Below are 26,171 nucleotides of genomic sequence, written 5' to 3' on the forward strand. Positions count from 1 at the left end.
CCTGAGGGCATCTAATAGCAAGCATGAATCTGGAACTGGTATCAGGGAAATAATCTAACAAAATAAAAATGATGCACTTTGGAACAAGCTGATAAGCACTGCTCACTGTTTCTATCAACAGAAGATAAACTGTTTATTATCCCCGGCTGGGGTGCATGTCCCAGCGATGGGGATTTCAGTGGAGGCTATATCTAGAGCCAGGGATTGATGTTCATAGCATGCTTGATTTAATGCCTAGGCGTTTTTGTATGGAGTAACTAGAGGCAACATAGTCTAATGAGTAGCTGCAGCAGTGCAGGCTGTAGACTGTGTCTGCTATACACGTGCATTACAAAAACCATGAACACATTTTAAAATGATTCTAATGTTTATTTATTTTATTACATTTAAAACAAATACAACAGCACTATAATCAATGCATCACAACTAGACTAGCCAGCAAGCCTGTAGCGAGAGACAGTTTAAAAGCAGGCTACAGTTTAAAAAGAGAAATAAAAGATAAAGAACAAAATCAATAAACTTTCCACCATCTCATTACACGTTATTAATGGACCTGATTGCCATTGCAAACAGAGCCTTGCTCAGCAACAATCGCTGACTAGTAGCTCGTCTCATAACATGCACAACATTGTAAAGCATCTCAAACTGCATTTTGAATTGCTGTGCGGCCTGTTCGAATAACCATTCTCACTGCATCTCAAGTTACAGGGACTGTCCACGACTCCTCTGTGTAATCCATTTACAGGAAAAGAAACACAAAGCATGCCAGTTCAACATGCTGGATTACATGCACTATTAAACCCATAGTAACACTTTATTCTGTGCGGCAAAGTCACTTAATAAACAGATGACAGAATTTGTGCTCGTATCCCAAATACTGTTAGTATGCTGCTTATTAAGATGTCTATTGGTAGTTTGCTGGTCCAACTTGTATAGCTATGTAAAACACTGATTTATTACGTTTTGGAATAATCATGATACATTTTTCATATGGTTACATGTCCCTAGTGCATAAGAATTGAATATTTATTAACATGTAACTGAACGTTAATAAAAGGGTACTGTCATATCAATGAAATATATATCAATGAAATGCCTCTGCCACACAGAATAAAGCATTACCTAAAACCCTTTAGGTGACAAGTAGCAAAATATTTTTCTTGATACAGTAAAGTATTGGCAAGGCACATCAAATTGGCAATTACTTAAGTTTTCATCATTTTATCAATTTCTTTAATAATTTAGTACCTAACAAAAATAGATCTTTTAAACCTGTATATTACACGTAGCAGAATACATGTATACATTTATTTATAAATGACACCCAAGTCTAAGCTTAATCATAACAAAAATAAATACATATTTATATTTAAAAATGGAACTGAAATATTGATTTTAAATAATTAATTAAAAAATGCCTATAATTTAATTTTTTTTTCAATACCAGGAATTGTATCCAGTATCATTTTAAAATACACAACATTCATGGAACAATAGAAGCAACATGGTTTGCAACTTGGAGTCACCTAACCAGCAGTGGAGGGGTCAACATTAGACTTTCACCTTTTTAAAAATTCAAACTACACTGATCATTTATTTATTTAACAAGGATTGCATCAAAATTGTATATTTGTTCTTTTAAATATTTCTTTTAAGGTATGTGTGTTGCATTATAGATCAACCAAGCTGCAACAGCTTGTTCACTATGTGTGTGTGTTAGGGGTCTAGGACTTGTTTAAGAATTTGACAGAATAGTGTGGGGTGGGGAATAATCCATGCAGCCAGGCCATAGTTTTATTGACCTGCACGGGGACAAAATACTGCCTTTGAACCAGGAACTGCTGTTCAGCATATTTCTGCTGAACAAACAAACAAACGCGGTCCCTGAATTCACCACCTTGTGAAGGTTAGGAGATAAGCTAATGAACATCTGCATTCAATACTGTAGATGTTATGGAGTGTTATCAAGGTTATGATATGCTTTGAAATCATGAACCACCTTTGGTTCTGTTGTAAATGCCTTTGTTTAATAATTAACCCTTCTCCCCTTAGAAAATAAATGATGGATGATGAGGAGGTGGGGGTGTGGGGGTGGGGGTGGGGGTGTGGGTGGGTGGTGAGGGGGGACTTGATAATGTGATGCTCATCTATCCAAATTACAGGGAACTTGCATTTTATCTTTTAATTGGTGATTGGTTGTTTTTTGTTTTTATTTTTTAAACATGTTTCCTCTGTAAGGTTACCTGAATGACAGAGCTGATTTTCTTATAGCAGCTTTTAAAAAGTACAAAATAACAAAAACAACAACTGTGATCAAGGCATTTTTTTATGTTTTATGTTAGAATTAAATCATTGCATACAATTATCTTAGTTTTTGTTATCTAGTGCTTTTTAAAAGCAGCTCGGACCTTGTGCAGAGGAATCTGATGGTGATGGGATTCATAATGAATACACTAGAGACTCACAGGGAATGGATGAGATGTTGGTTTTCATAACCCTGGTACACAGTGGGCTCTGTCTGAATTATTAAACTGCGGGGGTACAGGATTTATATCTGCCGCCGTGCAGGTGACTTGAATAGACCCCAGGATGTGCAGGGGGTACGATGTTCATCTCTGTTAGCCTATCCCCGACCCCAACCCCAACCCCAACCCCAACCCCAACCCAACCCTACACTGCTGGTCTATTCTTTTGGATCATTGCATATTCAGTATTTGGTTCTAATGGGGGTTGCCTCTGGTTTCCAGCGGGCTGGCCTGCGACTTGGGCGTATTCAGTAGTGGTCTCTTCCATCTGTATCCTTTGGCCACTTTTATTGTTTTTTAGAAATTTGGGGTCAGCGTAGTGAATGTTGTCTGCCTATTATACAGAAAAATAATAAGTCTTCAGTGCAGAATGGCATGTTTGTGCAGTATTCTCAATATTTATTTTTTTAAATAGACTAACCTATTGAAAGAGAATGCTAATATAATTGTTACTTATTAAAATTATATTAAATATAGAAAGCCATGATGTGTACAACAAAGAGTGTACTTGGATTGGGTGGATTTAAACTTCAATTTTAAAACAACGTAAAATAGGCATTTACACTAAAACACACACCCTATAATAAGAGTAAGAATGATTAATAAGAATGATAAAACAAATCTAACTAGACTCTTTAGAAAAAGCCTTTGTTAAATCTTTTACACTGATGATAAATTAGGGAAAATGGTTTGTAATAGACTGAGCTCTCACTGTAACTAAATACATAGAGATTAAAGCAGTTTCTGCTGCAGCTACTCTTAGTGCTGAAGTTATAAATAATTACTGAACTCTAAAGTGTGATGAAATTAAATAAATAAAAACATATTCTTTACCTTATCATCTGCGTTAACGGCTGCAGCAGAGTCTGGAATGAAAAAAAGACTTGTAACAAATTGCATTAGAGAAATATATCAACACAGTAAAAAAAGTTACTTTGTGACGACACTCCACCGCTTCTGTAAGCTGCAGTTAGTTTAAAGCACCTACATGTGTTATTCTTAGTTTCCCCATGGTAATACACACTATACCAGGTAACATCTGCTAGGTCACTGGTTTGGTGGTTTTGCTCTTTACAGAACACGTCAGTCTGGATTACAAAATCGATGTGTCAGTTTGCACAGGTTGCATTTTCCAACCTGACAATTTGAGGCAGTATCTGAGTTGCTACACTACATGCAACACATTTTAAAATAGGAATTATGTGAATATCAGATCAGTCGGTCATGCAGTTGTCTAAAATGTCTTAGAGATTCAAGTGTAAACTGATGGGGCGCTTCCCACAAGTTTAGTTTTAGACTAACAGTCAGTGGATGACTGCGTATGTCTGTACTTTGAACTAACTGATAAGAGCCTTCTGAGAGAATCATAAATCTATGCAAACAAGCGATTTGAAAAGCAACACACAAAGTAATCAAGTATAAGGTAACTCAGGTGTGCATGATTTCTGTAGAGGTGCATCACAATGGGAATGATTAAGAAGAACTTATAAGCAAACCTTCCCTTATTGAACATCGGCAGAGGTTGTGTTTTTGCTGTTGTATAAACGCAACATATTAACAAGAGCAAGCCAACATTTCTCAAACATGACGTAACAAGATCTAGACCCAAACATTTCCAATCGACTACACTCTATTCAAATGGCTGTCTCAAGCAAAAAGAGGCTGGGCATGGACAACATTATGAATAGGCTTACATACATACAGTATAGTCTACAAGCTTTTACATTGTCAGCTGCAGTTTTCACAGAAACCTACATAATGATCTTAAGAAGAAAATTATTCAGAATAGTTAAGAACTTATATTTGTTATATTTTCTGTTTATTTTCTATTTTTGTTGAACATATTTTTTCTTTAAACAGTCATATGCTAGTATATTTACTTAATAAAATATTTCATAATGTAAAAGCTTGTTTTTATTTTTTATTTGTGGTAGACTAGTTTGTTTTCTTGTTGACTGTTGCTTTTCATGTTTGCAATGTTAAACGGAATAAAACGCAATATGAATACCACAGTATGGTTTGTAAGCAGATTTTAAGTAGATTGCATGCATTTATAAAAAGGATCTTAACCTCTGATAGGGATCGATGGGCTAGTGTTTCCATTGAGGTGATTATCTGAATCTTTTGTCTATCAATGTAATCATTGTCTGTGTGAAAAATTAGCTGTGGGCAGCAGGCAGTTTGAGTGACAACTGTGCAGTGGTTTCAGATAATGGAAACAAAAAAAAAAAAAAAAAAAAAAAAAAAGCCTAAACTGTTTTGTTAAAATATGTTAAAAATCAAACGTGGGGGTTGGGAACTGGGCATGTATCTACAAAGAAACGACAGCATTAAAATGTTATTATTGCACCCTGCTACTGTGTGCTATATGGCAGAGCAGCAAGAACGATCAGGTCTTTCATCGTTCATACTCTGTAATGTTTAATGGCTAAACTGCTTCCTTGGACCTTGGTCTTGGTTTCATCATGAGTTGTGAATTATTGGACGCATAGACAGGGCTACTTGGTCATATATTAAGTTCAGGTTGGTGAGGACATTGGTTGTAATAGGCTTTGTTATTAATTTGCATGTTGCACATTGTGTAGCACACTCTGTGATCGTCTGTAAAGTACTGCTTTTATACATACTGCATTCAACTGAAAATGCTTTATTATGTATCACTGCAATGTGCAGGAATATGGACAGGTAATGAATGGTTAAGTGGACCAACATCTCCAATGTCAAATATTTACAGTGATAGTGTGATTCAGATTAAAACAAATTGTTTCTAAATATTACAAGTTCAAGGATACTTGTCTAATATGACTACAGTGATGGCAGCTTGTGTTTCCATGTACCTGAACCACACTATTGGAGTCCAGTTTTAAATCCAAACACTTGAAGCAAGTACATACAAATAAAGCATTACATGTCCACCCAATTCCATAGGAGCCAAGTTAATTAGTACAAACTGCACAGACACACACATGAATATCAGGCATACTTACTCTTATTACCTGGAGGACTTGGTTTAGGAGTTTTTGTGCCATTCCTAAATAAATGTTATATAGCAATGAGACTTTTCCAGCTTCATTACAGACAGTCTGTTTGATAACAGGCACATTATAAACACATTTACACTCAGCCTGTTACCTCACAGAGTTGCACGCCCTTTAAAGACAGTGCAGTCTCTTCATACTCTATGTTGTGAGTTTTGAATACCCTGTAAGAGGTTTGGCCTGTCTTCTGTGGAAGAATGAAGAACTTATCAACATGTGATAGAATATTGATTGCTTGCTATTTTTTCCAAGTGGTTGATGGGTATTGGAAATTGAGAAAGTAAGAAAACTATCTCTGAGTATCATTGGGGAGGTAAATGGTTAAGCAATCTGTTATCTTGTAAAAGACTGAAATGATAATCATACTGTACATCAGAAATAAAAGAACCACAGATAAAGAGTGCATATTTTATAACTGACCCTTAGTTGGTCTGGCTTTTTAGACGTATTGTAATTGAAAGAATGTAATCTTTTAAAGCATTTTTAAATATAAAAGAACAAAATTGTGTACTCACCCATATTTTTTCAGGCAGAAATACACTGTAACACCAATGAGGGCAACGCCTGCAAGTGTGCCGATGACGATTCCTGCAATCTCCCCTGGTGTCAAGGACCCAGAATTAGCTGCTGCTAAAGATTAAACACAGGGTATAAAGTGTGAGTGAACATCAACATATAGCATTGAGACCTCAGCCTTCCCATACCCTTCCCAACTTAGCCATTCATTAGCTGGGAACTCTGATGATAAATCCATGACTATCTTGATGCTCCCATGACTATCACAATGGCTATACTGTTACATTCACCACTGGGCTGCTTATGGGTTAGGACAACCATCATAAGTACTGTGAAAGGCAGCCAAAGCCACCATTCGCCTCTAACAGGGCATAACTATAAAACAACAAAAGCCTTTACATTTTTCTTAGCAGAAGGGCAAAGTGTCTTTTCAACCATCCTGTAACCTTCATCAATTTTGTAAGCAGTACAGTAAACAGACCCTCTAACCTGCCTGAATCTGCAAAGCGAACAAAACTAACAATCTGAAGCAGGCAGCAATCCCAATGTGAGGCCAGCCTACCGGTCAAGAGGAAGCCGAGAGAAAGAAGCAAGGTCTGAAACATGCTCTCTGCTGTATCGGTCCACACACCAGAAGCACAAAGCTGTAAGGCGATTAAGAGGGGGACACGTCTCCATACAGCTCAGGCACACAGCCTCCACAACACTGCCACAGACATGAACAGTTAAGACATCCTGAGAAAACACCTTTACTAATCAAGAGATAATTTACTTGGTGTGTGATACATAGAGGATATGTTATCATTTTTTTCTTAAGATAGAGTATGAATACAGTATGTTAAGACTTTTCATCTCTTGTTTATGCCATGAATGTTTACATGAATAAGAACATACAGTACTGTATGCCGCTGTACCAGTTTGTTTGTAAAGGACTTTATTAACATTTTAAAATGCAGCTTAGTACCTAGCAGCGGAACCTGTTGGGGATTTGCAACAACCGATACCGATGTTTTTAATTACTATGTGTGTATGCTTACTAGTCACCAATTAATAAATACAAAACTTAATATATCGGTTATTGTATCTAGTTATTAGCCTATTTTATTTTAATGCTTACATTTTCTATAAATAAATGACCAGTAAGAATACTGTAACTACCCAAACTCATTTGAAGGTACTGTACCGTCATCTATTACTGTTTACAAGGCAGAACAGAGCAGGCAGTGCGGAGCTCATCCCTTTTGACAGGTGAGCTGGGTGTAGAGAAGTGCCTTCTTCAGAAACAGGGCTTCTGAAATTCCTCAATTCAAACATGCACAGTTTACTTTCATCTTCGTTTTGTAAACAAATATATTGATTTGGTTGTGTAGTTAGTACTAAAGACTTAGTTACATGTTTGTTTTTGTTCGTATACAGACAAGATAAGACCAGACAAGGCAAACAAGAAAGGCTCAACAAATTAAACAGTCATGTTAAGTCAACACTAACTGTCAGACCAACCTTAAATCAATCAAACACGGTGATTCTCAACACCTATAATTTCCTACCAGTTAAATTCTTCTCAAACAAATGAATAGTAACTATAGAAAGTATTTCCATACAAACCCAATAAACTCACCAGTCACAGTAAATTTCTTTACTGCAGAAGTGTTTATTCCAGTCACTGAATTCCAGGCTACACAGGTGTAACTTCCCCTATCAGCATTGCTTACAGAAGTTATGTTGTATTGCGAGCTCTGGACAGCATCTGCTCCATTGAAATACCAGGTGTAATTACAAGGGGGGAGAGACTTAGCTGAACATGTGAATGTTACGGATGAATTGAGAACTGCCTGGTCTGGTCCTGTAATAGATGCCTGCTCTGGTCCATCTGCAATACACACAAGATAACTGTGAATAGCCTTAAACACTCACACCCCAGTGAAGCAGGCAGAATGAGTCTGAATTCAGCATGCACAGAGAAAAGAGGATCTTTGGATACTTACAATAGACCTCCAATCTGTATCCAGTGCTCGTCACTTCACTTAAAGGGTTACTAGCGTTACACTGATATTCTCCATTATCAGACTGCAGCACTGGGTTGAAGGAGACTGTGCTGTTGTCCACAGACAATGTTATTCTGTCACTAGTGGACAAGGGCTGACCGTCCTTCAGCCAGAGCCTTGAGGAAACAGTCTGTGATCCAGGCACCTCGCAGGTCAGCTTTAGAGCCTGGTTTGCTATTGGCTGTGCAAGGCTGGGTTTCATAGTAACATTAGTTATCAGCTCTGTGAATAGAAGGGACAGAATTAGGCACTCTTTAGGAAAGATAAGTGTTGCTTTTACAGCAATACTGAACTAAGTGTCCAAAATAATCATGTCTTTCTTACTTCATCTGATGGGAAATTGAATAGTCAACTAAAAACCACAAAGTACATTTTGTAGAGGTAAGGAAGGGGTCCATTGTGGTGTAGTTATGAAAAAGCTTAAAGGAATACTTTATAATCTCTGAATTTTAACAATATTATTATTATTATTATTATTATTATTATTATTATTATTATTATTATTATTATTATTATTATCCCATGATATTATTCCTTTATCAATATATCATACTGTTTCTGCACATTGATATTTCGATAATAAGTGACCAGGATTTTCCCTTTATAAAACAAGCCTCATTTCCATAAGATGATGAAGAAAACACATCATGGGATAATACACGGATACAAAATGAAATATTACAAAAATTCAGAGGTATGCAGTATTCTTTTAAAGGGAGTTTGTTAAAATAATTACACAAAGTAACAGGTCAGAATTACAGCGAATCTTACCTGAAATGAATTGTCGTAACTTACACATAAATATAAAATGTGTGAATCGTGGTCAAAAGTGGATGAAAGAAATGATGGTAATTCATATTTGGTAAGATTTACTGGAATAATGTTGTTAGCTCTATGTCCTTTAAGAAGTGTGTGATTCACCAGCATTGGCTACAGCTGAAGGGGTGTGCAAGCAGGACAGACTGGACCGCTGTGCCTCTCTGATGTGTTAAAAAGCAGAAGAGCTCCAGAGAGTGATGCAGGGTAGGGTGCGAGACCCATAGATCAGGGGAGGGGGTTATATCAATACCATCTAGTAGTCTTGATGTGTAGAACAACAGCACTCAAACTACAAGTGTAGCTCACTCCAAACAAGGACATGTAATTCAACTTTGATTTTAGTGTAGTTCCGATTTCATTAATCCCTGAGATGAATAAGTTTACCAATCTGAAGTAATTTACTCCACTTGAGGTAACTGTGTAGTACTGCCGGTACCAACATTCAAATTAGGAAGCACTCCTACTGTATATGGTACAAACACTATATATAGTACTTGGTTGTTGTTACCAAAAATGTAGAGATTACATAATACTGCACTGGATGTTCATCACACAGTAAAAAAAAAAAATCATAATTCTAAAACTATAAGTGGGAACCTTGGCCAGGTCAAATAGGTAGGTTTCATTTCAATATTGGCCTTAAAAACTTTCTTTAAAAACAGGAGTGAATAGAAGAAGTTGAGAATAGGCCTGCTTTAGCTTTTATTTGTAAATTGCTTCAGCTGGCATTATAATTTTTTTTTTTTTTTACTATTTAGAAAGGCCCTTAATGAAGAAAACAAAAAGATTTGTTTATATAAATATCAATAAGAGTTATAAAATCTTGCATGGCTCCCAAGAAAGATTGCTTTTCTCAACTTTTTTTAAACTACAGTTCAAGTTCAAGAAACGGCCAAACAAGTTTTATAAAATAAAAGTACAGCAGATATGGTTTTATAACTGAGTCACTTACCCACAACAATAATCTCTCTTGTTTCCTTAGCATACCTAAGGGTTCTATTGTTATAGGCCCAGCAGGTATAGTTTCCAGTCTGATTGTGTTGAATGTGAGTGATATTCAGCTGTGAGCCCAGTTTGTTAAGAGGGGCTTCATTAAAGAACCATTGGTAGTGAGCAGGTGGGCTGGACTGTGCAGAGCAGGACAGAGTGAGATCTGATCCTGCACTATAGATCGGCTTTTGGGGGCTGATAGACAGAGTGAGGGATTCTGGTCCATCTAAAATGAACATTCATATTAAAATGCTGTTGAACACAATGAGATTCCAATCAAACAACAATAGCTACTGATCTTTGAAGCTCTTCCATGGCAGCCCAAACCAAAGCTACGGCACACACACAGACAATTATGAAAATTAAACCTGTGTCATTATTTGAGTTTATATAATGTATTACCAGTCTGGTTCACTGTTTCATACTGCTTTAGTGTGCAGTACAAAGCCATTCACCATTCATATTTACAGAAGGGGTCCCACACTTGTAATACAATCAATCTAAATACAACCAACATAAACCAACACATACTATGGTTTGCACAGTCACGTTATAACCCTTTTTAACAGGTGACCTTTTAGCTATAGCATAAAATGTTTTATATTAATCAGCATATATTTTCAAGTTTAGCTTTTTTGAAAATGATTCTTTGCTAGGTGTTACATAGTGTTAGCAAAGAAACACAGCCTGTGTCAGCCGAGCTGTTTCTGCAATTTTTTTATTTTTTAAAACAAATGTGTTTGTTTTGATTTTCATAATTGTCAGAGATATTCAGCTGCACCAAAAGAAGACATCAATGAATTGCATTTTCTACAGCCCTTAGTTTACTGTTGGAGCCACTGTCTGATTACTGAATCCCACAACAGCTCACTCATTATAAACAACTTACTAAAAACAGCTAAGTATGCTGGTGAACGCACTCCCACACAAGTGGATGCCATCAACTTCCTCTTTCGTCTAGGTGTTTTTCATTCGTGTGTCTCATATGTAATATCAATCCTTACTGAGTAAGGCATTTTAAAAAGTAACTCTGTTGTAGAAAACACTTCATAAGAATATAATTTCAAAGCACTAGTATGTAAAATGCAATTCTGAGTTAACAGAGAAATGCATTTGGCTTGACTAGAAACAGAGGCTGTCAGTTTAAGATCTGACTACATCAATGTAAACAACAATCAGCACTCACAGCTCACGATGAGATGAAACGCCTCGCTGGTGCTGTTACTGACAGGGTTAAACGCATAGCAATACAGGGTCCCATCATCAGATCTCAACACCCTGGCTATGGTCAGTGTTTTATTGTCATCACTCAGATGAATCCGCTCACTGTCACTAACCACAGAGCTGCCATTGAGCCATCGGTAGGAGACGGCAGAGCCAGAGGCTGTACAGGTCAAACTGACAGTGTCATTGAACTCCACTGGATCAGTCACATTGGAGTGGACTGTGGGTTGGGAGACAGGTTCTGCAGAGAAGAGAGAAAACACTGGGGAATAGAACAAGACCCTGCTACATTCTATTGGCTCTGATTCTTAGTAAACTTCATTGAGATCTCATCACCAGAACTGAAAGCACTGTTCTAACCCAACTCACTAAAGGAAAAGAAAACAAACAAACACCACATCTCTACATTACCAACACAGTCTGTTATAACAAATAATTCCCACTGTGTTTGCTGCTACTGCTTCATTATAACTGATACTGACACAAAACAATATTTATTTATAACACCTGTAACAAAAAAACACAAGGCTTTAACAACATCCCATCGACACATTGTAGAGATCCAATGAAGCTACTGCAACCAGTTGGTAAGACCCAACTTGAATTGAATAGAGAACCTTTAATAAACTAAGAGACATGGACCTTGACAGTCACGCCTTCCGAGAACTACTCAACAGATCATCAAATAATTCTCATCAGTGTACAGTAAAGTGTCAATAGTATAGCCATATTTATGTACTTGGATGGGAAATGGAACTTGTAAAGACACTGTCTGAAAGAATATGGCTAAACTAATGTGGCACTGAAATCAAATAATTCAGCTGTGTACCAAACATTAAGACAATAACCCAAAGTGCATTGTATTATACAGAAGAAACAAATGCAATGACCTCAATATTGCATCCATCTAAGACAAAGAGGCACTTAAAAATGGGTTTTGGAAAAAGCCTCTGTAAACTTAAAACAAAAACAGTGATACATTTGTACTGGGACTAGACTTTAGTACCCAGCACTGTCACCTAAGTTGTTATGTACTTAATGGCAAAATATGTTATTATACATGTGGCAGGGCAGGATGGAGCCGACTCACACGTGTGTATTTTGAGTCAGTAGTGAGTGCTCTCTGCTGGAGCCCAAGCTGACAAGCTACATGAAGAGTTTGATTCCTGACTTCTCACTTAGTTTCTTAACTCAACCCGGCTGATAGGCTTGAATGAATGTTAAATTCAACAATCGATTGTGTATAAATAGGAAGCTGAACCAAGCTAAAAGAAAAAACGTGTTCAGTGCCAAGGTCAGGGTTGAAGCCAAGTAACACTGAGACTTCCCACCTAAACAGAACACAAAAGAGTCAGCAGGTCGTGATGATATTGAAAGTGTTTTGTGTTCACTGTTGTGTCTGAATCGTGTGAGAGGACACCATCTTAGGCACCACCATGTACCACACACTGTACTGCAATTCTGTAGATATTTGTAAACATGCATGACCACCTGAATGGTGCGTTCAACTGTCCCCCGTGTCCCCTCTCTCTGTGCATCTCAACATCTCTACAAGCAGATTCCATACCTATTTACAATACACTATAGTGTACTGTACTGTATAGTATAGTAAAGATCTTTAATTATTTTATTTTATTTTAACACATTTGCATTACACAGTACTAGAACTACTGCAAAGACCTGGGGCTTGTTGTGGTTCATGTTGTGTGAGACTTGCTGGGTGGATATCGTATATTGATAAGGTTTATTATTTTTAAATTTCTTCCTCTTGGAAAACTCTATGTTCTTAACTCATTGTTATTGATGACCAGTTATAGAATAGTATAACATTGTATTTATAGTTATGATTACATAGCAACTATACAAATAACATAACATTTACATAATGCAATCTAACCAATTCCTACTTCATGTAATTAAGTTGTTTTTTTCACTTTTAACTAGCAATAGTGTTGGTCCTAGTAGAGGAAGATCTTCAGATTGCATCCAAATTGAAAGAGACAAACAAAGACTTAATGGTGAACTTGACTTACATGGAATTGGTCAAAAGGAGGGAGTAACTATTTGCAACTTTTTTTATATATAATTGATCCTAGAAATACCATTTTTTTAGTAGATCTATCGTATTTTTTTCTTAATGTAAATTGCAGTAAAAAATACAGAGCATGAAAAGGTCAAATTGTTTATAGTATTGCAACATTCCTGTAGGTTTCAGAGGTGAATTCTCTGCAAACCTGAACCCCTGCGTCTATTTTCAGAGTCGCTCTCTTCCTGGTCTATAGACCAGTGCTCCTAATGATTATTGCACGTTTCACTTTCTTGTCTGAAACCCTGGCATTGTGTAGCTTTGAACAAGAACAGGCAATATAGCCTCACCCACTCTGTTCTCAAAATACTTTCAGTCAGCTTTCATTTGTGTCTTCTAGTCTTAACAGCATTGTGTACCTTCCATACCAAAATAATACATCTTAATTCAGCTTTTCTTTCAAAATATGTTGGAAATACTGATATTCACGTTCAAAAACACTTCAGCTTTTGTCCTGCAATTTAATTTCACAGCCTTTTTCTGTTTAAATTGCACATTATTAAAACCCACCTACCTTGACAAAAATATTAAAATTAGGCACAGGATCTATCCGTACAGGTGCTGTTTTATCTGTTTTCTATATACATTCTTAGCTTTGCTGTGGTCTAGTAGTACCTTCTGGTGCCGTCGCATGCACGTTGGAACAGGGTTACATTGTGGGTATATCATGTGCATTTAATGACATGCCAGTCTGTTTGCTCGAAATGTTCCAGAAACAGATGCAACATGTATGTAATTCTAAACAGGACAGAAATAAGATGACAAAAACCATGTCACTGCCTTTCTGTGAAGCACAGTAAAGAGAAGGCGCCAATCCACTCCCCTGGGGTTCCACAATCATGCACCTCAAAGCTGAGTAACCCACACTATCACCTTCTTCAATAGCTAATGGCTATCTGGTCCAGATCTGACAGTGAACTATCCAATTATTTAGTTAAGAATACTTTACACACAAAAAATACTTTACAAAAAAAAACAAAAAAACATTAATGAAACTGCAGTGTCAAAGTGAAGTGAGCCATTAGATTTTGCCCACTGAGTATCCATAACACTAAAAAGCTGCCAGTTTCAATGGTTTATGAGATATTAGTAGAAGTAAGTGTGGATGCATAATTAAGAAATGGGTAACATGCGACTGTACAGGGTGTACAAAGAGATAACAGTCTTGTTACAATTCTGATTTGCTCAACTCACAGCACAATCAAAAATGTACAACTATTGACATAAGCATCACATAGAATTGTAGGATTGAGACATAATATATATATATATATATGAACATAATTTAGATCTTTTTTTTAACATCATGTAATCGAAGAAACTACAAAATGATGTTGAAAAAAGTCTACCGGAAGCCATTATGTATTTCATGTTCAATTTCAAAATGTCACATTTTAAAATTGTCAGTTTTTCATTATGTAGATGGAAAACTACAAAGCGGTATGTAATTCAATATGTTAAGTAACATTATTCAGCAGGTTTCCATTCCATTCGTTCATTCGAAAGGGTGATGCAAAACTTTTGGCCATAGCTCAATCATGCATTCCATGTGAACATCACCTGTGCAGGCTTTCAAATGGTAATGCTAATCCTAAATGGTACTGTATTAATGAGGCCAACCATAGCTGCTATTAAGTAAGACTAAAAGACACAAATGAAAGCTGAGTAAAAGTATTTTGAGAACAGAGTGGGTGAGGCTAGATGGTTTGTTCTTGTTTAAAACTGCAGTATTTTGATTAAAATATACTGAGCATCAAAAGAAACTTATCACTTATATTTGAGCATCAAAAGAAACTCATCACTTATATTTTGATGAAATTGACTAGATGTGATTGAAAAATTACAAACTCTGTTTTAGAGCAGGTGCAGTTACTTTTTATTGTGCTGATTAATAATTGACATCACAAATATGCTGCAAAATGATTTGTCGATCTTGGGCAGGTGTTGTGACTCTTGGTCTCCCGGTTGGTGGCTCTGTCATTGACAGTGTGTCTGGTTATACCGCCTCGCCAGGTTTGAAATCGCTGGCTGAGAGCACCCAAGATGTCGAGCCACAGCACGCTGCCCTAGTCCAGCCTCCAACATGCCGATCGCACGAAGGTGCTGCTCTCTTGACAGACGTGGCATATTGTTTTTTTTTCTGTGATTTTCTCTATTGCTTTTATTCAAGATTGCAATTCAACAGCTGAAATCACTCCATATCCAGCGTCCTATCAACTGTCCAGTCTCACTAATTAGGTGATTAAGTGCATCTGCTTCAGTCATAGTCACTCAAGTGTGTCGTGGTCAAGGATGAATGATCGAGTGATTAAAAAAGAAACCAAAAACATTTCGTCAATCATGTGGTTTCCATGCAAGTTTTTTTTTTTTTTTTTTAACTTGAGGCATTTACACGTGAAAAATGTCTTGTGTAAAATGCTTTTTTTGGGGGTTCCGTTCGCTCAGTTTATTCACCCAACGTCATGCAAATGAATGGGAAAGGTGGGGGTTGATATGTAAATTAGCTATGCGTAAAGTACTGCTTTTGAAGATTACTAGTGAAATTTTGTGAAAATGTGGTTTCCATGCGCAGAGAACTGGTACACAAGTGAATCTAAGCTGCTATAATAAAGCAAAATACCTTGTGCCTGGTTGGTTAATAATGTGTTTTACTGCTCTTGCCCAAATTGTTTTTCAAATGTCATTGGCTGGGTGGCATGTCATTAATAGTGAATACTGTTTCAACTAATTTATCTTACGACTCAAATTAAAAATGAACTTGAGGTATAAAATTAAACTGAACAGGTATTGCAGATCACCATGGCTGAAAACTGACGGAGATGTATATATATATACATATATTTTAGCTCAAAGAGCCAGCTGCCCAACGTTTCGATATGTAGTACATATCTTTCTCAAGGGAGCCTGTGTTTGAATCAAAACATTGGAGGTATTTATAGGATTTTGACGGCATGACAACTACTTGTTACTGTTTACAGTCAAATCCATGATTTATTCTTACATGATGTAATGGTGTTCTATATATTGTGACATCATTTTTACTTCTATCTTTGAATCTGTATTAATTCTAATTAACATTACTTTATATAAACTTATATTTTTATTATATCATGCAATGCTGGCTCTGAGGATCAGTCCTGATTTGGCCTCCCCAGCGCATCAGCATGCACAACTTTTGAATGAATTTTGTTTATTTATTTAAATGTTATATATTTATTGAAGTCAATTAGTTCATTCTTTTCTGTTGAGTCCCGCTGGCATAATCGTGTTCAGTCTATTTATCCATTTACTTTCTTTTATTCTTCTATATGTCGCATTATCTAATTTTAGCTGTTCTAATACTACAAACTTTACATCACTTATGTCATGTCCCTGACTGGTGAAGTGCTGTACTATTGGTTCATTCATTTTTTTATTTCTAATTAATGAAAGGTGGTTCTGAATTCTTTTATATAAAGTAGTTCCAGTCTCTCCAACATATATGGGTTTCCATGCGGGTCAATTTACATGTGAAATGGCAGTGTGCGTGCAGGTTTGGAAGAATTACTCTGGTAAATCAGGTTTATGGCCGAAAAAAAACGTTTGGGGTCAAGAGAAGTAAAGCACATTATTATCCGAGCAGGCACAGGGTATTTTGTTTTGTTACAGCAGCTTAGATTCACTCGTGTACCAGTTCTCTGCGCATAGAAACCACATTTTCACAAAATGTCACTAGTAATCTTCAAAAACAGCAGGAGTACTTTAGGCATAGCTAATTTACATATCAACCCCCACCTTTCCCATTCATTTGCATGACGTCAAGTGAAAAGCCCGGTTTACTCGAGTAAAATAAACTGAGCGAATAGAAACCCAGAAAAGCATTTTACACAAGACATTTTTCTCGTGTAAATGTCTCGAGTTAAAAAAAAAACTCGCATGGAAACCCCATGAATGTCCATCATTTATATACCTTATTTTTTCTCACCTCACTATGGCATTTACTGAAATGTCAGATTATGCCCCATTAGTTGATTGCTTGCACTACTAACAAGAACACAATGCTCTATTAAAAAGAAATGTAAGAGGAACAATAAAAATGTACTCACGATAAACACTCAAGGCTATGTTTCCATTATATTGTACCGGATGTCCTGTTGCAATGCTTACAACCTGATACAAATAATCTCCAGAGTCACTTCGGCTTACATTTTTGAGCGTCAGTGTTCCTGTGTTTTTATTCAGCTCGACTCTACCCTGATATTGAGGGTTTACAGTCTCAGAGAAACCGTTCCATGTCACAATAACTGGGCCTGTAGATCCGAAATACCAGTTCACTGAAAATACAGCTACAGGTGGATTAATCTTCAGCTGCACATCCTCTCCAACACCCACAGCGAGGTTTGTAGTGTGTTCTGATGCCAAAGTTTCACATCCTAAAAAAAATAAAAAATACAAAGAATTAGTCAATTTTCTTTGGAACACAACATTTTAAAATAAAAGCACACCTATAGAAACGCCTTGGTCTGCTAAACAAACAGCACTTGTGTTTTTAAGGATGTTTGATTTCTTTGTATTTGATTACAAATCATAATGCTGGAATGTGGTACCATTATTGGATTTAGTTTTCTATCTGGTTATCAGTCGGCAATTCATGGGGCAAAAATGCTGTCAACATTTTGAGACTGCTTCTCTAGAAACATCAGAAAAATAGAAAACATGTCTTTATAGGATGACCTACTAGAATTAGATTTGTTTGCGCTTTCCATAATAATAATAATAATAATAATAATAATAATAATAATAATAATAATAATAATAATAATAGTTGTTGTATTAATAAACTTCTGAAAAGTACATTAACAAAACTGACATTGAATTGTTAAAGTTTCACATCCTAAAAAATAAATAAATAAATAAATAATAATAATAATAATAATAATAATAATAATAATAATAATAATAATAATAATAATAATAATGGTCATATTTAGGTACACCACATGAGTTTTAATCCTCACTCGAAATTCTTTCAGAAATTCTCAGTATGAACAACAATTTCATTTTGAGATACACCTCCTATTAAAAAAACATTTTAAAATAACATTATTTTTGCATTCAAATTTTAAGGAAAAGAATATTACTTTTAAACGAACACAAAATGCAACCTCGTCGTATTAAAAGTCATATCAAAGTAATAGAATATATCATATTTTTTATGAGAACATGTATGAAAACAAAGCATCCTCACTAGCATAACCAGTAAAGGGTGTGTGTCATGTTCGATCCAACGGTTTATAAACATCTGTATCACTGATATGTATGTGATATATTCACATGTTAAAAGCCCCTAAACTATGACAGTGGAGAAGCTTCATTTCTGCTGGACACCTCCTGTAATGGAACTTTATTGAGAGAAACACTGAAGAGCCTACAGCTCGTGAAGACACGGCTTTCCATTCCATATTCCACGTGTCCGTTTTATTAAGGGACGTTTATCGCCAGCGTGTCGCATGTTTGTGATACAGCACCATTCTTTAATTTTTCCGACTGCAGTATTGTGTCTTTTAGGAAGAAATACTAAAGGGTTTCAAAACTCAGAGGTATTGCTAAAAACGCACGTTTTTTTTTTTAGTTTGCATATCAAAACTCTGTCCGATTTTAACGTGAGGATTGATTTTACCTAACCTTTCCCTGTGCTAGTTTACTTTGCTACATCGTTAACAGTACGTTTATTTTATATTTAATTTAATATATCGTATGTGCCACATGTATTTTAATTTTAACTGTCATTAACTACCAGGCTACAGACACGTTTGTTGTAAACGCGCCTAAAAACGCAAGTAAATCAAAAATTGTATCGTATTACATAGGTACCATTCCTGTCTTCTGCTGCAAACATAGCTATTGATGAATAAACCCAGTATCTCTACTGCATGGACCAGAAACATTGATCTCTCAATCCGTGCTATTTGAAATCAAAAGTGTATAAGGTAAACTGAGATCGTCTGGATGAAATTGCAGTTATAATATGCTCCCTTTGAAGATAACTGGCCCTTGGAAGAATTATACTTACCACATAATGTGGAGACTAGGATAAACAAGCCGATACTGTGTGTCCACATATTGAAAAGCGTCTGCGGTGTTCTCCCACCAGTGATAAAGCCAGCTTCTCACACTGGAAAATAAATCCTCACTTCTCTTTAGGGTTTGTTGGCGCATGCCATCTAAATAGAGATGATGAGCGCCCTCTACCTTTATATATATGTATTATTATTATTTTATTTCTTAACAGACGCCCTTATCCAGGGCGACTTACAGTCGTAAACAAAAATACATTTTACATTTCAAGAATATCTATTGTAGTTCTCTTATATTTTCTCCCATTTCCCTATGCTTTTTATAAATTTGACTATACATTTCTCTTTCTCTATTAGTTTTTCTCTCCCTTCAATCTTCAAAATATCATTTACTGTTACTTCAATTTCTATTCCCCCTAATATTCTGTTTAATATGTTTCTTTGCTGGGTATATGTATTGCATTTCCTAAATATAGGCTCCACTGTTTCTTGTCCTCCACAATCACTGCAGAGCCCATTCTCATGACCCCCAATCCTGTAGAAATAATAATTTAATGCTGTATGTCCTGAACTAAATCTAGTAATATTAGATTTCCTGCAGAGAGAGAGAGAGAGAGAGAGAGAGAGAGAGAGAGAGAGAGAGAGGGATGGAGGGGGGGGGGGGGGGTAATAGATGGGCTTCAGTGAGTTACAGGAAAATAATTTCATCTAGAACGTCATAAATCACGAGACCGAAGGTGTTTTCCTGTAACTCACTGAAGAGGCCCATCTATTATTTGTTATAATCCGCGGATACCCTTGTGATGCTGATATTAAAGAAGACGAGGTTCAACAGTACAGTTGGTTTTATGTACAGATGTTCTATGTCGTTATCCGTTTCTCCAGTTTCTGTGAAATACGAATGTACCAACTTTACATCTTTTTTTAACGTATTCTTTTTTTTGATAATTAATGAACATTTCTGTACTGTGGGTGTTGTCGAGTGATTGAAAACGAGACATTTTGTGTTTGAATTGAAAGTGATGGTCTCGAGGAGTTGAATGGCAGCAGTGTAGGGTAGTGGTTAGGGGTTAGGGCTCTGGACTCTTGGTCGTGGGTTCAATCCCTGGTAGGGGACACTGCTGCTGTACCCTTGAGCAAGGTACTTTACCTAGATTGCTCCAGTAAAAACCCAACTGTATAAATGGGTAATTGTATGTAAAAATAAAGTGATATCATGTAACAATTGTAAGTCGCTCTGGATAAGGGCGTCTGCTAAAAAAAACACAGAATTGGTCAAACTTCAAGCATAGTTTCCTCTAGAAGAAATATCACTTTTTTTTTAAATGGCTCAGGATTCAAATATAGCTTTCATCCATGTGTTTTATAAAATAATAAAAAAAAATAAAAGAATAAATGAAAAGAATAGTGTGGTATAGTTTATATAAGTGTGTATGAAACCATTCATGAACATGTTTTGTGTAAAAACAAAAGCAGGTGGGTCAAATGATCAGGTTCGTTGATAGAGAGCCTCTTATCTGAAATGATACGAACGAGGAAGTCTCTTTCACACGGCAATGGAGAACTCGCAAGCAGCACTTCTGACGCTGGGGTTCCTGCTGTTTCTAAAAGGTAACAACGTCTCTTATTTTATAATTTCAAGCTGTATAATGGGACACGACATTATTTTCAACGCTGCATGGTTGATGGCTATAATAATGATTATAATGGACTTCTTTCAGTTCGGGCTCATTTCTGTTTTTTCTTAATTACCGACCACTAAAGGTGTTCAGAATTTAAACAATTCATAATGTCAGTTTAGTTAATGTATCACTTTTCAGCAGTCTATTAATACAACAACAACTATTATTATTATTATTATTATTATTATTATTATGGAAATCGCAAAAAACATCTAATTCTAGCAGGTCATCCTATAAAGACATGTTTTCTATTTTCTGATGTTTCTAGAGAAGCAGTCTCAAAATGTTGACAGCATTTTTGCCCCATGAATTGCCGACTGATAACCAGATAGAAAACTAAATCCAATAATGGTACCACATTCCAGCATTATGATTTGTAATCAAATACAAAGAAATCAAACATCCTTAAAAACACAAGTGCTGTTTGTTTAGCAGACCAGGACGTTTCTATAGGTGTTCCTTTATTTTAAAATGTTGTCTTCGAAAGAAAATTGAATCATTCTTTGTATTTTTTATTTTTTTTAGGATGTGAAACTTTGGCATCAGAACACACTACAAACCTCGCTGTGGGTGTTGGAGAGGATGTGCAGCTGGAGATTAATCCACTTGTAGCTGTATTTTCAGTAAACTGGTATTTTGCATATACAGGCCTAGCTATTGTGACATGGAACGGTTTCTCTGAGACTGTAAACCCTCAATATCAGGGTAGAGTCGAGCTGAATAAAAACACAGGAACACTGACGCTCAAAAATGTAAACCGAAGTGACTCTGGAGATTATTTGTATCAGGCTGTAAGCACTGCAACAGGACATCCGGTACAATATAATGGAAGCATTGCCTTGAATGTTTATCGTGAGTACATGATTATTGTTCCTCTTACATTTCTTTTTAATAGAGCATTGTGTTCTCGTTAGTAGTGCAAGCAATCAACTAATGGGACATAATCTGACATTTCACTAAATGCCATGGTGAGGTGAGAAAGCTACTGTAATTCTATTCTGCTACAAACACTGCAGCAGGAAATCCACATTATAATGGCACCATTGCTTTGAATGTTTAGGATGAGTACATCATAAATTAATATGTGATTCTAATATACGAGAAACAATGGGCATTATTATTACAGTCAGAAGTAAATTGACTGCATGGGCCCTCACTGGTATGAGTTCTGTAATATTGAGATTCAGATTTGTACTCATTATTGCTCTATTAACTGTCTTCTATCTGGCATTCAGACCTGTGTTGTTTTACCATGTTTATACAGTGACTCGGACTTTCAGAACCGGAATGTCCCGGTTCCACAATCGTTACACTCTTTGAAAGGAGCATATCATCACTTGTGGAATAAACTACAGGCTCTGTAAAAGTTCAAGGTGTATCCTCTATTATTATTATTATTTGTTTATTTAGCAGACGCCTTTATCCAAGGCAACTTACAGAGACTAGGGTGTGTGAACTATACATCAGCTGCAGAGTCACTTACAATTATGTCTCACCCGAAAGACGGAGCACAAGGAGGTTAAGTGACTTGCTCAGGGTCACACAATGAGTCAGTGGCTGAGGTGGGATTTGAACCGGGTACCTCCTGGTTACAAGCCTGTTTCTTTAACCACTGGACCACACAGCCTCCTCTATATACTGTATGTTGTACCATACTGAATGCGATTTAAAAAAGACTCAAGATGTTATTATTACCACAGTGTCCTGTAAGTGGACGTGGAGTCCGCTTGTTGAGATGCACAGAGATACAGTTGAAACTCCATTCAAACCGCAGATTATTTGTATAAAACAGTGAGAAGAAAAAGGTCTGTGTGCGCTACTGCCCTAGAGAGGAGTCTGGAGCACTTCTCTCACTAACTAAAGCCTATACAGTTATTATGCTTTATTGTGTCACACCAGTAAGATGTTGTCTGTCTTGACTAACGCAATACAGGATGAGATTTACTGCGGCTCGGCTCAGACAGGCTTGCTCAAGCTTCTCCACGCTGACCATCTGTGTTCCGTTTCGATGGGAAGTCTCAGTGTTACTTGGCTCCTACCCTGACCCTGGCACGGAACACTTTAACATTCATTCAAGCCTATCGGCCGGGTTGAGTTAAGAAACTAAGTGAGAAGTCAGGAATCAAACTCTGCATTCCTTAGATCTTCATGTAGCTTGTCAGCCTGGGCTCCAGCAGAGAACACTCACTACTGACTCAAAATACCCACGCGTGAGTCGGCTCCATCCTCCCCTAATACATAACAACTTTAGTGACAGTGCTGGGTACAAAAGTCTAGTCACAGTACAAATGTTTTTATTTGTTTGTTTTAAGTTTGCAGAGCTTTTTTCCAAAACCCATATAAACCCATTTTTAAGTGCCTCTGACTGGCCTTAACATGGCTGCAATTTTGAGGTCATAGGACAATGCACTTTGGGTTATTGTCTTGATGTTTGGTACACAGCTGAATTCTTTCATTTCAGTGCTACTTTCATTTAGTGTCTGACCATATTCTTTCTCACAATGTTTGCATTTTTATGTTTGTATCAATTACAAGGCGCATAAATATCAACTTACTGGTACTCTGTTTTGATTAAAATCCCAGTAATGATCACCTGTGGACACAGCACACTCAGGTTCTATTCCCCAGTGTTCTCTCTCTTCTCTGCAGAACCTGTCTCCCAACCCACAGTCCGCTCCAATGTGACTGATCCAGTGGAGTTCAATGACACTGTCAGTTTGACCTGTACAGCCTCTGGCTCTGCCGTTTCCTATCGATGGTTCAATGGCAGCTCTGTGGTTAGTGACAGTGAGCGGATTCACCTGAGTGATGACAATAAAACACTGACCACACCCAGGGTGTTGAGATCTGATGACGGGACCCTGTATTGCTATGTGTTTAACCCTGTCAGTAACAGCACCAGCGAGCCGTTTCATCTCATCGTGAGCTGTGAGTGCTGATCAATGTTTGCATTGATGTAGTCAGATCTTAAATTGGCAGCCTCTGTCTAGTCAAGCCAAATGCATTTCTGTGTTGGTTTGGACTGCCATGGAAGAGCTTCCAAGATCAGTAGCTATTGTTGTTTGATTGGAATCTCATTGTGTTCAACAGCATTTTAATGTGAATGTTCATTTCAGATGGACCAGAATCCCTCACTCTGTCTATCAGCCCCCAGAAGCCGATCTATAGTGACCTCACTTTGTCCTGTTCTGCACAGTCCAGCCCACCTGCTCACTACCAATGGTTCTTTAATGGAGCCCCTCTTAATAAACTGGGCTCACAGCTGAATATGGCTCACATTCAACACAATCAGACTGGAAACTATACCTGCTGGGCTTATAACAATATAACCCTCAGATATGCTAAGGAAACAGGAGAGATTATTGTTGTGGGTAAGTGACTCAGTTATAAAACCATATTTGCTGTACTTTTATTTTATAAAACTTGTTTGGCCATTTCTTGAACTTGAACTGTAGTTTAATAAATATTAAGAAAAGCAATCTTACTTGGGAGCCATGCAAGATTTTTTTCTCTTATTTATATTTATATAAACAAATCTTGTTGTTTCATTTTCTTCATTAAGAGCCGTTGTAAATAGTAAAACAGAAATTATAATGCCAGCAACTTACAAATAAAAGCTAAAGCAGGCCTCTTCTCAACTTCTTCTATTCACTCCTGTTTTTAAAAGAATGCTTTTAAGGCCAATATTGATTATTGTACTCAGGAAAGGGTTCATCTTTCTTGTATGACACCCACTATCAGACTTGGCCGAGAGAATCACAGATTACACCCTGTGTACCCAGCATGAAGAAAATATTTTGAAGCGTTAGATCTTAATCATCTGGTCATCTTAGATCACAGGTCAAAGTGAAGGGTGCCGTTAGATTTTGCACGAACATTTTCCACAACTCTGAAAATATGAAGTGGTCAGCTTAATTATGACATAGTAACAGAAGTAGGTGCTCATAGAAGCTACCATTACAGGGTTGCTTAAATAAACACAAAAAACAAGCTTCACTTTTGTGAAATAAGTGGTTTGCAACAGCCACTACTTTGAAGAATAACTGTTTGAAATGCCCAGATCCTTATCAAAGTGAGGAAACTTCTAATTCTCTTGAGCTTCCTCATTCAGGTTAGTGAAGCGTTTCCAGTCTTTGAAGGCTCCGTGACGTCGCTCTAAAAACACTGAATAATCAGATTAAATCAGTTATTGATTTATCTGCTCGACAAGCACAAAACAGACAGTATTGTAAATAAGATTGTGTAAACATTGTGTTATGCTAACATTAAATAAATTGACACATATTTTTCAAATAAACCCTCAGTGAATATTGCAGAGGCTCCTCTTTCAAAAAGAAAAGCAGTGAAGTTGTGTATGTAGTGTGTGTGATGCACTGCTATCCAGCTGCTTTGATGAGGACACTAGCTTCTGCTGTAGCTTCAGGTATAGTTTTAAATTCCCATCCCAAGGGTGGGTCTCAGTGGCAGGTCATTTATACACATCTTAATGGTTATTCTTGGTTATTCTTGCCGGTGTCTCTGTGTACAGTGAGAAGGTGCTGTGGCTTTGCTTCAGGCTCTCATGCATGGCAAAGAGCTTCAAAGATCAGTGGCTACTGTTGTTTGATTGGGATCTCATTGTGTTCAACAGCATGTTAATGTGAATGTTCATTTTAGATGGACCAGAATCCCTCACGCTGTCTATCAGCCCCCAAAAGCTGATCTATAGTGCAGGATCATACCTCACTCTGTCCTGCTCTGCACAGTCCAGCCCACCTGCTCACTACCAATGGTTCTTTAATGGAGCCCCTCTTAACAAACTGGGCTCACAGCTGAATGTGGCTCACACTGTTTCTTTCTTAGTTATTTAGATCTAAAATGTGATGTGTTTTTTTTTATGGAAGGGTTGATGCAGCTCAGCTAGTGTAGTTATAAAATACTATACAGCATTAGTATTTCTCACCCCTGTATTAAAGGGTTAAAGGCTATACCAATGGCATAACTTCAATTCTTCTATTCACAGAGCGGATAACTGTAAATGTGAAACCCAGCCTTGCACAGCCAATAGCAAACCAGGCTCTACCTGACCTGCGAGGTGCTTGGATCACAGACTGTTTCCTCAAGGCTCTGGCTGAAGGACGGTCAGCCCCTGTCCACTAGTGATAGAATAACATTGTCTGTGGACAGCAGTGTAGTCTCCTTCAACCCAGT

General features: G+C 36.9%; 2 protein-coding genes across 3 annotated transcripts in view; one reads left to right on the top strand and one right to left on the bottom strand.

Annotated features, from left to right (window-relative positions):
- Positions 1-348: 348 nt before the first annotated feature.
- Positions 349-19,479, bottom strand: LOC117433819 (carcinoembryonic antigen-related cell adhesion molecule 5-like). Of its 2 annotated transcripts, XM_059009300.1 has the most exons (10): positions 19,296-19,476; positions 17,329-17,655; positions 11,120-11,398; positions 9,896-10,159; positions 8,065-8,346; positions 7,698-7,949; positions 6,079-6,193; positions 5,513-5,556; positions 3,360-3,391; positions 349-2,859 (listed from the first exon to the last, which is right to left on the bottom strand). In XM_059009300.1, the coding sequence occupies exons 1-10, from the start codon at positions 19,342-19,344 to the stop codon at positions 2,671-2,673; spliced, it is 1,833 nt and encodes a 610-aa protein (XP_058865283.1). In that variant the 5' UTR covers positions 19,345-19,476; the 3' UTR covers positions 349-2,670. The 2 variants fall into 2 exon arrangements, with proteins under 2 accessions (XP_058865283.1, XP_058865284.1); XM_059009301.1 differs by lacking the exon at positions 5,513-5,556 and having other exon boundaries at positions 2,722-2,859; positions 19,296-19,479.
- Positions 19,480-20,631: 1,152 nt separating this feature from the next.
- Positions 20,632-26,171, top strand: part of LOC117962834 (carcinoembryonic antigen-related cell adhesion molecule 5-like) — a 17,724-nt gene continuing 12,184 nt past the window's right edge. The window contains exons 1-2 of the mRNA XM_059009299.1: positions 20,632-20,910; positions 21,507-21,833. Of these exons, the coding sequence (XP_058865282.1) occupies positions 20,856-20,910; positions 21,507-21,833 (382 nt within the window). The 5' untranslated portion in view covers positions 20,632-20,855. The remainder of the gene's footprint in view (positions 20,911-21,506; positions 21,834-26,171) is intronic.

This window comes from Acipenser ruthenus, chromosome 38 (assembly GCF_902713425.1).
Source record: "Acipenser ruthenus chromosome 38, fAciRut3.2 maternal haplotype, whole genome shotgun sequence".
NCBI lineage: Eukaryota > Metazoa > Chordata > Actinopteri > Acipenseriformes > Acipenseridae > Acipenser > Acipenser ruthenus.

Bases quoted from the DNA above. Each gene is read 5' to 3' on its own strand.
- LOC117433819 (XM_059009300.1), bottom strand. From the start codon at position 19,344: ATGTGGACACACAGTATCGGCTTGTTTATCCTAGTCTCCACATTATGT. The intron at 11,399-17,328 runs GTGAGTACATTT...TCTTCTCTGCAG, and splicing joins CATAGCCTTGAGTGTTTATC to AACCTGTCTCCCAACCCACA. The intron at 7,950-8,064 runs GTAAGTATCCAA...TGTGTATTGCAG, and splicing joins ATACAGATTGGAGGTCTATT to ATGGACCAGAGCAGGCATCT.